Source organism: Alnus glutinosa, chromosome 14, assembly GCF_958979055.1.
Source record: "Alnus glutinosa chromosome 14, dhAlnGlut1.1, whole genome shotgun sequence".
NCBI lineage: Eukaryota > Viridiplantae > Streptophyta > Magnoliopsida > Fagales > Betulaceae > Alnus > Alnus glutinosa.
Window position 1 is genome coordinate 1,682,278 of NC_084899.1, and position 11,209 is coordinate 1,693,486.

General features: G+C 36.8%; 1 protein-coding gene across 1 annotated transcript; it reads right to left on the reverse strand.

The window, feature by feature from the left end:
* Positions 1 to 7,400: 7,400 nt before the first annotated feature.
* LOC133857906 (cytokinin dehydrogenase 3-like) lies at positions 7,401 to 10,269 on the reverse strand. The gene is made up of 4 exons (XM_062293283.1): positions 9,522 to 10,269; positions 9,105 to 9,232; positions 8,206 to 8,481; positions 7,401 to 8,090 (listed from the first exon to the last, which is right to left on the reverse strand). Exons 1-4 carry the CDS (start codon positions 10,147 to 10,149, stop codon positions 7,524 to 7,526), a joined length of 1,599 nt encoding a protein of 532 aa, XP_062149267.1. The 5' UTR covers positions 10,150 to 10,269; the 3' UTR covers positions 7,401 to 7,523.
* Between the last annotated feature and the right edge of the window lie 940 nt (positions 10,270 to 11,209).

Genomic DNA, 11,209 nt, shown 5'->3' on the forward strand with positions numbered 1-11,209 from the left:
AGACCTGCTTCTCAGCTTGTAGGAAGCACCACTATTGAAGCTCCATCTCACTTGGACTCATGTAGCAGACAAGAGCTGGTACACACCCAAACCGAAGCCAACATCACCGAATCCTTGAGTCACGCTCCATTTTCTCCAACCGACAGGCTTGCTTCTCAGCTTGTTGACATCACCAGAAGCACTGATTCTCACCTTGTTGACAACACTGATGACTCACAGAATCATGCTCCAAGTTATCTCGCCGACAGCTCAGCGTCTCAACCTGTAGACAACACTACTCCTCAACCCCCTTCCTATGTAGCAGACACTCCATCAAACAACCCTCAACTGCTCCCTCCACTAATACATGTTCAACCAGGCGAGTTATACATTGATTTGCCTCCAATTCCTATCGAAGCACGAACTGGTGACTCTTCCTCACTTAATGTTCATTCAATGATCACTTGGCGTAAAACTTGTGCACATCTTGGCCTTCTCAGTTCCCGATCACCAACTCCGATGGAACCTCGTAATCTTTCTTCCACCTTCCAAAGCTCTCATTGGCTCCAAGCTATGAAAGACGAGCTCGTTGCCCTACATCAGCAATGCACATGGGACCTTGTTCCTCGTAACAACTCAATGAATGTCATAGGCTCCCGATGGGTTTTCAAAACTAAACTAAAATCTGATGGCTCCGTTGAGCGCTTTAAAGCAAGGTTAGTTGCCAAAGGGTACAATCAGCTGGAAGGTATAGACTTTACCAAAACTTTTAGTCCTGTTGTTAAACCCACTACTATACGACTTGTACTCTCTTTAGCTATTATTCATGGATGGCCCATTCGACAACTCGATGTTAAAAATGCATTCTTGCATGGTCATCTTAAAGAGGCTGTCTATATGGAGCAACCCCATGGTTTTCCCAATCCCATTTCCCTTACTCATGTTTGTCACCTTCGCAAGGCTATTTATGGTCTCAAACAGGCACCTCGTGCTTGGTTAGATCGATTTAACTCATTTCTATTACATATTGGCTTCACCTGTAGTCGAGCCGACTCATCTCTCTTTATATTTAGATCTCATATTGCTCTTGTTTTACTTTTAGTTTATGTAGATGATATTATTGTTACTAGCAATCAAACTTCTTTTTTGGCTAACCTCATCTCACAGCTCAATTCTGAATTCTACATGAAAGATTTGGGACCTCTCCATTTTTTCTTAGGCATTGAAGTAATTCCATTTTCGGGTGGCCTATTTCTCTCCCAATAAAAATATGCCAGAGACAATCTTTCGAAAGCCTCCATGTCAAGTTGCAATCCTACTGGTACCCCTCTTGTACAAAAGGTCAAGCTACACAGTAAGGATGACTCTCTCGTTGATGCCACCCATTACCGAAGTCTTGTTGGTGCCTTACAGTATCTCACATTGACACGACCTGATCTCACACACGCTGTTAATCTTGTCTGTCAATTTATGCATCAACCTGGACTATCTCATCTTCAAGCTGTCAAATGCATATTGTGTTACTTACAGGGTACACTACATTATGGGATACGACTACTCTCACGTTCACCCCTTAATCTTTATGGTTTTTCTAATGCTGATTGGGCGAGATGCCCTGACACATGACGCTCCACCATTGGATACTCCATATATTAGGTGCAAATTGTCTTTCTTGGGCCTCCAAGAAGCAGCCCACGGTCTCCCGTTCTAGTGCTGAAGCTAAATATTGGGCTCTAGCCTCTACTGCAGTTGAACTTACTTGGATAACCTATCTTCTTTCTGACATTGGTCTTCCCTCACATCACCCTCCTACATTGTTTTGTGACAACAACAGTACTCTCCATATGACAGTCAATCCCGTTTTCCACTCTCGTACCAAACATATCGAACTTGATGTTCACTATGCTCGGGAAAAAGTCGATGTCGGTCTCCTCATTACCCGTTATGTTCCTTCTGCCTTACAAGTGGCTGATATTTTTACCGAGGCCCATCCTAGAGACCACTTTCATACTCTTCGAATCAAGCTTGGAGTTCTGCCTCCGCCTCCCTCCAGCGTGAGGGGGCGTGATAAAGAATCTCATACAGATTGAGCTTCATCAATCATGGGAGAAGATATGCATTTGGTTTAAGAAGATTTAAAATCTGGGATATGATCGCGTTACCGTTGTGGCTTTGATTTAGGAAGAATTGTAATCTAGAATATTGTCGTTGTGGCTCCTTGTTTAGGAAGATATTGTTGTGACCTCTTTAGTTTAGAAAGTTACCGTTGAGTGGACCTTGGTGGACTTTTGTATCATTGTGAAACTTTCCATATGGGTGAAAAGTCACCCGTTGTAGGCTAATGCCTATTGTAGATTTCCCTTTGTATTCTTATTCAATATACACAACAAAAAATTTGACATTTCGCCACGTGGCTACAGTAATCGGTACTGTAGCCACGTGGCGATTTTGCTGCGTGGTAGATTGCCCACTTCACTATTTTGCCACGAGGATAATCCACCACATAATGAAATCTTTTATGTAGGTAATTAGCCATGTGTATTTATCCACGTCGCCAATTAGCCACGTGGCTTATCGCCACATCGCCAATTAGCCACGTGGCAAAAAGCCACATAGCTAAAATATTCATATTTTTTCTAATTTTTTCAGGAATTGAAAATTTTCAATTTTTTTTTTTTTTTTTTTTTGAAAATTTGAAATTTTAGCTATGTGTTTTATTAGCAATGTTGCCAATTAGCCACATGGCTTATTGCCACATCGCCAATTAGCCACGTGGCAAATAAGCCACATGGCTAAAATATTCATATTTTTTTTTTCTAATTTTTTCAGGATTTGAAATTTTAGCCACGTGTTTTATTGGCCACGTGACAAATAAACCACGTTATTTGTTATTTGGAGGGAAGTGACGTAATGGGCGGGAGTTCTCTTAAAATTCAAAATTGAAGTTTCTTTCCTTCTGTTTTGTTTTTAAAATAAAAATTGAAGTTTTCTTTTACTTCCTAAAAAGCCGTGCCATGCCTCTCAACTCTCTCTCTCAACGTGAACGATTATGACCACTTTAAATTTTTCCTTTATTTTTTTCTTACATATCTCTCTTTCTCTTTATCTCAATATTGAATAAAAAAAAAAAAAACTCTCTTTCAACACTCTCTTCTTCTTCCTCGTCTGTCTCTGTCTCACTTTTTTTTTTTTCTTTTTTCTTTTTTCTTTTTTTTTTTTCCCAGAAGATGACGACTCACCCACCAGCCACACGACTCGGTCGCCACCACCCGGAGAAGCTCGTTTGCGTCGTCGGTGACGGAGATTTAGGCGTCGAGCTCTACTCTAGACCCGGTCTCACCAGTGACCCATGGAAGATCGGATTCGATCTTCCACTTTTTCTTCCTTTTTGAACTCTCTTGGAACTCTGTGTTGGCCGGATGTTAATTTTGGGTTGAATTTCATGGGGGAGGAAGGGGAACAGAAATTGTTTTTGTTTGTTATTGTTTTTTGGGGTTGAATCTCTATGCCGGTTATTGATTTTTTGGGTTTAATCTCTATGCCGGTTATTGTTTTTCGTTGCCGGGGAACGAAAATCCGCTTTGGACGTCGACGGTGAAGGAAAATCCGCTCCGAATCTCGCTGGAGATCCAGTGAGATGTAGTGATATACGTACGTATACATATATCATATACGATTGATATTGGGAAAAAAAAAAAAAAAAAAAAAAGAAAAAAAAAAGAAGAAATTTGTTCTTTTTTCTTGTTCTTGTTCTTGTTTTTTTTTTAAAAAAAAATCTGGTTTTTGGCTACGTGGATTAAGGGTAGGTGGCTAAGAATACTTTCTTTTTTTTTTTTGGTTTTTTTTTTAAAAAAATAAAAATAAAAATGCAATTAGCCATGTGTGTGTCCCACGTGGCTAAATAACCACGTATGTGAAAAGCCACATGGCTAATTGACATTTAGCAATAACCGGATTAACTACGCAGAACCCATGTAGTTAATTGCACATGGCGAACCGTTAATAACATGGTTGGCCACATCCATGTGGCTAACTGCAGGTGACGAAATGTCAAATTTTTTGTAGTGATAAATAGAGAATTACATAGCTGGAGCAACTCATGTTTTTGAGTAGCTCTTTGTCATTCCTAAACCAATAGCTCTTATTTTCTTCATGGTCGGGTTCATTCAGAAAACAATATATATATATATATATATATATTGAAAGAAAACATAAAACTAAAAGAAAATAAAGCGGAATAATAAAAAATAGAGACAATGGATTTTACGTGGTACGGTCTATGACCTACGTCCACAGAGTAAAGCCCAAAAGGCTACATTGTTGCTCTTATTGCTTGATTGATTTACAATACAAATTATCCATATTTATAGGGATATAGAGAGAATACAAAATGGTATGTAAAGAGAATACAATCAAATCAGAATTGAATGTATTCAAATTTGATTTGATTATAATCAATTACAATTAATGAGGATTAATTCAAATCCTACAATATATAGAGAGTACCGTAATATACGGTATCAATATATTCTCTAACATCCCCCTGCAAACTCAAGGTGGAAGATTCTGAAATCTTGAGTTTGATTTTTTTTTTTTTTAATTTATGTTGGGTCATATATAACCCAGTTTAGAGAATATATTTCTTCTTCTGCTTCTTCGTCTTCATCCTTCTTCTTCTTCTAGCCAACTGGGGGCTAAATGGGCATGGGCTTCAAATAAGACCACAAATGCCAAAATACAAATAATGGGCTAACTATGAGCCAAATATAAAAGCCAACAATGAGCTGAAATGAGCCTGGGTTTAAAACAATACCACAGGAGCCAAAAATATATGGGGCCAACTATAGGCTAAAATAGACATGGATTTGAAACAATACCACATGCCAAAATATGGGTCAATGACCAAAATAAGAAGCCAACAAAGGGCCAAAATAATATGGGCAACTTGGCCTCTTTTTAATGATTTTTTTTTTTTTCTTCCTTCATTGCATCTGCACGACACTACACTCATTTGATTCAAGTCATGCACATAAATAACCAAGCCTTTCTCAATTTCTCTACATGTTTCCCTTTTCTTTTTCTTTTTTTCTTTTTTTTTTTTTGACCAAGAAAACACTGAACTGAACGGTTTGAAAAACTAAACGAAATACCTGTAACCAAACGGAGACCTCCGTCTCTAACAGCTTGCCTGAGACTTGCCAAAAACTTGCCGGCAGGACTTAATCTCGCCGAAAAACACCACATATCGCCTGGAACATCGCTAGACAACTCAAAAGTTGGCGGAAAATATCAAAATACCACAAAAGCCACTAAAAACCATGAAAACACCATTAATGGCCAAACGTCGCCGGTGAACACAACAGAACCGCCCGAAACTCGACGGAGACAACTAGACGCCGCCTCAAATGATCTGAAACTGTTGGAGCATTTGAGAACTTGCCGGTGACACCAACTAGTATCGACAAAGAGTCAATCTACAAACACCCACCATGAAAACACACGGAAAGATTTTTTATTTTATTTTTTTCTCAGGAACAGTAATCTCCCCAAAACCAAAATGCATTTTTTTTTTCTCAGGAACAGTACGAAATCTCCTCATAACGAAATTTCCTCTTCTTTTTTTTTTTTTTTTTTTTTTTTCCTCAGGAACAATAAGAAATCTCCCCATAACGGAATACAATTTTTTTTTTCCTTTCCTTTCATTTTCTCAGGAACAGTACGAAATTTCTTCTTTCTTTCTTTCTTTCTTTCTTTTTTTTTTTTTTTTTTTTTTTTTTTTTTTTTTTTTCCGTCAAATACACTGTAATATCTATGGGGATGAGATTTGCAAAGCATTGACTATAAGAAAACTAAAATACAAGAAAATGAAAAACAAGAGAAATAAATCAAAGGACCATTGGATCGAACATTGGCGTTAGCCTATAGCTTTGATACCATGAAAGAAAACATAAAACTAAAAGAAAATAAAGCGGAATAATAAGAAATAGAGATAAGGGATTTTACGTGGTTCGGTCTATGACCTACGTCCACAGAGTAAAGCCCAAAGAGCTACATTGTTGCTCTTATTGCTTGATTGATTTACAATACAAATTATCCCTATTTATAGGGATATAGAGAGAATACAAAATGGTATGTAAAGATAATACAATCAAATCAGAATTGAATGTATTCAAATCTGATTTGATTATAATCAATTACAATTAATGATGATTAATTCAAATCCTACAATATATGGAGAGTACTGTAATATACAGTATCGTTATATTCTCTAACATCTATATGGAGAGTACCGTAACATACGGTATCAATATATTCTCTAACATATATATATATATATATATATATATATATATATATAAATTTTTCTTTAAATTAGAGACGAAGAATTTACTTAGTTAGAGCACATATATATACACATAACTTTAAGAACAATATAAAAACATATACGGTTTCAGGCAAAAAGAAAAAAGGCAGTGACGTGATATCACTAGGTATGATATCATAAACACAGTAGTTAAAAGTTAGAGATTTGTTATATATCTTATTGTCAAAGATCTTTATAATTACGTTGTCCTCCTAATGTTGGGATCCTGTCAAGGAATTTCAGTGATAAAGGGAGAAAAAGAAGGTATATTCTAATAAGCACTAGGAAAAGTCAAAAGGATGATTTGGGTGGGAAAGGGAAGGGAAATTACTTATGATGTTTCCTGCTTGCCCGAGAGCTGCAATAAGGTTGGGAACACGCTTTATGCAATGTTTACAAACGTCTGAAAAGAAGCTTTGTCTGTAATTAGCCCGCCATCAGGCCGTAAAGCATGTGTTTCTTTTATTAATTGCTAATTAATCACTAATTATCAATTCAACCCTAGTTCTCTAGGCGTATATAGGGTGGGACTAGCTATGGAATCTTGCCCGGCCACTTTCTTTTTTGCTCCAAAGAAATTAGGCTGTGTACGTTTCTAATTCCGATCCTTTAATGCTTTCCTTTAACCACAGCCAGCTAGCTAGCTATATTGGACTTCTATTTTAGATGATAGATAGGAATCTCAACCAGTCCAGCAAGCCAATTGATAATTGTGATAGCTAATTGATAATTGTAATATATATATATTCCATATAAAGCCAACATTGTTTAAACACTACGTTATTACTACAGGATTCCCACCATTAAAAACAGAATCGTGTAATATCTCAAGCTAGGTAATGGCAACAACAGTTTGACCAGAAAAAATTACATCAAATTTTTTTGCAATGGTCAGTGGGTATTCCAACTGTATTTCGGGACCATTAAGTTCTAACTACATGCATGAACATTAATCATAATATTGTCTGAGAAATAGATAATTCAGAAAACAAAAGGCAAGAGAAGAACATGTACGTCCAATATAGCCATTAATACATAAAACTTCTGAAAACTACTTACCAACAATGATACAAAAACCCTCAACAAAGACGAACGCAAAATACTACAAAAGAAAAAGGATAACCCTATTTTCCCTTCTAATTAATGCTAAACTTCAAGCACTAGTAATATTAGATATGCTCTAATTGTTATTGAAAATTCCCTGTCCAGGTGATAGTATCATTTTCGGATCAAACTGAGATTTTCTCTCTTGAAAAGCTCTCCATTTCTTTCCAAAATGGTTTTTCCATTCTTCCTTTGTCTTGTAATATTTGGGAAGATATTGCTTAACCTCAATACCAGCATTATTACAAAACAACAGTATCTCTTTGTTTTGTACATCAAGGGCTTCCCAGTCATCAAACCCACTTGAATGCAAAAACCCTATGGTGTAGAAAACATCTTCATCAGGTATAACCGCAGACATCCTATCGTCCCACTTGTTGCGGTTCATGGGGTAAACAAGGACAGGTCCTGTCGTAATGTTCCGGTTAAATACAATATCCTTGAAAACACCGGAATTGAAATCTGAGATTTGAGATTTTGGTACAAAGAGATTCAAAAATGGATGAGGAATATCCCACAGTCCTTGTGACTGAAGCTTTAGCTCTCCACTTCGAACTCTATTAAGAAAATCGACATATGAGATATCTTTTTCAAATGAATATCCCGGGATAAAGCTCAAGCCTTCAAACAAAATTTGGAGTTCCTATTAAGAAAAAAAAAAAATTATGCATTATATTATAAAAGACTTTAAATATATATAATTTGCTATAATTAAGGTAGAACGATGATGATCATTATGATGCATGTACTATACGTACCTTGTCCACATAATTAATACTGCGATCATCATAAAATTTGGCTACTTCTAGACAGTAGATGATTCCATATTTGGTTACAAGGTAAATAATTCTGGAGTGATCGGATAATGGAAAAAAGGATGATCTCCAACTATCCGGAGGACCCTGGTGCATGAGAAGTAAACCTTCCAAGTAATCAAGTGCATTCTTTTGCTTCCTTCCATTAATTGAAACCAAATGCTCTTGGTCTTTGGCAAATGCAGAGAAGTCATTATAAAGCATTCGAACCCACTTGACCTAGAAAAAAAATAAATTCACAAAATCAATGAACAATGACGTACGAATTGTTAAAATATTAATTTAAATAATTACCTATTTATTTATTTTTTAAAACTTTGGAGACAAATACTAATAATTTAACATAGTATCATAGTCAGAAAAAAAAAAAAAAAAATTAAGGTTCAAAGCTTTAATTCTACCGTTTGAAAGAGATTATGACACTCCCCCACAAAAGAATTTATGATATCAAAATTCCTCAACAATAATTAACGTACAAAAATGGCAATTAACTCCCCCCCCCCCTCAAAAAAAGAAATAATAAATAAATAAATTGCGGTCCCTAGCTGGTTAGCATATGGAGTTAATTATGGGATCAAATTAAAGAGATTATGAGATGGTTTTAATTAAGCTTGTTCCAAATACAACTAGATATTGGTTTTGCTTTTAACTAGATAATGCAAATTCTTTTTGTGGAGTAGTTGGATGGATTTTTATCAGTCTTTACCATCATCATGACAGTTGTGATCATGATAACACATTACTGAGTTAAGGAAACTTGGAAACTTCAAAAATTGACATTACTATAGACAGTGGGAACGACAAAAACTAATCCAAGTCAATTAATGGTGATCTGTACATACCCTCTTTGGTGCTGGCTCTAGGGCAATTCTCGCTCTGCCAATAATCCCAAATTGGCCCAAACCTCCAAGAACCGCATAAAAAAGCTCCCTGTTCTTATCTGCGGAGCAAGTCACAAAATCTCCTTTCCCTGGATCAAGCAAGTGAAAACCACATCAGTTAACCCTAAAGGGCCTAAATATATATATATATAGCTGCATGGTGCATGCAGCAAAATACAAGTTCATATAAACTGAAATATCAGTGAATAATTAAACCAAAACAACTAGAAATCAAACAAAAAGACAATACATGCTCTGTCTAGGACCCCGTGTGAACTTATGTCCAAAACCTTTCAAACGTAGGCCCCAATGAAAAGACTCATAAGATCGTTCCAATACATATATCTTCAAAAACCAGTATAATAAAATCGTATATACCAGTGATAACATCCATTTCGTACACATTGCTGATCTGAGGACCGTAACGGAAGGTTTGCCCACCAATCCCGGCATTAGAGAGCGTCCCCCCGACCGTCATATACAAATAGTCGGTCCAAGAGACGGGTGCAAGTCCATGTTCAAGCGTGGAATGCAAGACATCTACCCAAAGCTGCTCGCCCCCAACATCAGCATAAAAACCCATTGAAGGGCTCCAGGAAACAGTGATTCCGTAACCATTTCTGTGGTTTCTCAAGGATGTCATGTCCACGACAACCCCATTGCGAGCCATTGCCTGTCCTCCAACAGAATGGCCCTGGCCTCTGGCAGCTATATTAAAAGGAGAAGAACTACTGTGCGCAAACTTTATTAAGCTTGCAATATCATTCATGGAAGATGGATAGAGAACGGCAGCTGGGATCTCTCGAACAATATTGCCATAATCACTAGAGGCTAATCTAATGGCATCAGAGTCATCACGGAGCCTATTTGCGATCTGGAGGGTTTGAAGCTTGGCTGGCAGCAAATTCGTCCATGGGTTTGCATTTCCTAAGGTTGGCATCAAACGGCTTATGTATATTAAAAAAAGGACTATGAGATATGGTGTACTTGGAAAATTAGCAGCCATTTCTGAGAGAGAAAGAGAGGAAATGACTCAAATGAGTGAAGGAGTTAGTGGTGTTTGTGGTTGTGTTGCAGAGACAGGGAAAGGACCTGTGCCAGAATATGTTGAATGAAAATGTTTATAATTTTGGAATACATGTCATGCATATGTCTGCTGCCCCATGCATGTCTATTCATATATACGTAACAACCCCTTCAAAATGAAATGCTAATTTATTGTCAAATACCCAAAAATTAAAAAAAAAAAAAAAAAAAAGTTTTCCTTTAAAGTGATAGCTTGTATAGTTAACTTACAATTGAATAATATAAAACGAAGAAACTTCGTGAAAAAAACTAAGCATGCCTTTCCACATGGCCAAATAGTGATATATAGTTTAGTCCTCTACCTAACCAAAGGTAAACAAAAGTTGGTCGTGCTACATTTTCTTGGAATATATAACTTAAATAACAATAATAATAAAAAAAACAAAAGATTGTCTGCAATCACGCATCGAAAATCATTTGTACAATTTATAGAGTTAATAATTCAAACATTTATAAAGACAAAAACGCATATATTTCCTCCATAAGCAAGAATAATTTGGTAATCTTTGAAACAATCGGGTTTATGATCGATTATGAGCGGTACAATAGCATTTCAATATAAATTTCCTCAAATGCTGATGAAAAGTCATTAGCTAGTTAAAAATGTAAAGAATTTGACTGTGAATGCTCTGAGTTGTCCAAGGTAAAAGGATATTACAAATTGAGTTTTGATGTGTCATATATGCTTCCTCGGCATGCAGAAAAACATGGATAAAGGTGGGTTGGGGGGGACTATTCTAAGATACTGGAAATCTTCATGGGGATCCAAGTTTGCCAGCCAGGGAGATCACGTGGTCCAAAACAACAACCAAACCCACCGCTAAAACCATCTCAATTTGATTGCCCTCACGTACTGCAATCATATCCGTCCACACGTATGTGCATGAATACTGAGCAAAGCGAAAGTCATAAAGTACGAAGACACGACGGCACATCAGCGACCCTGCCCGCGTCTTGGTCGTCTAATTCGAGATTTAGGG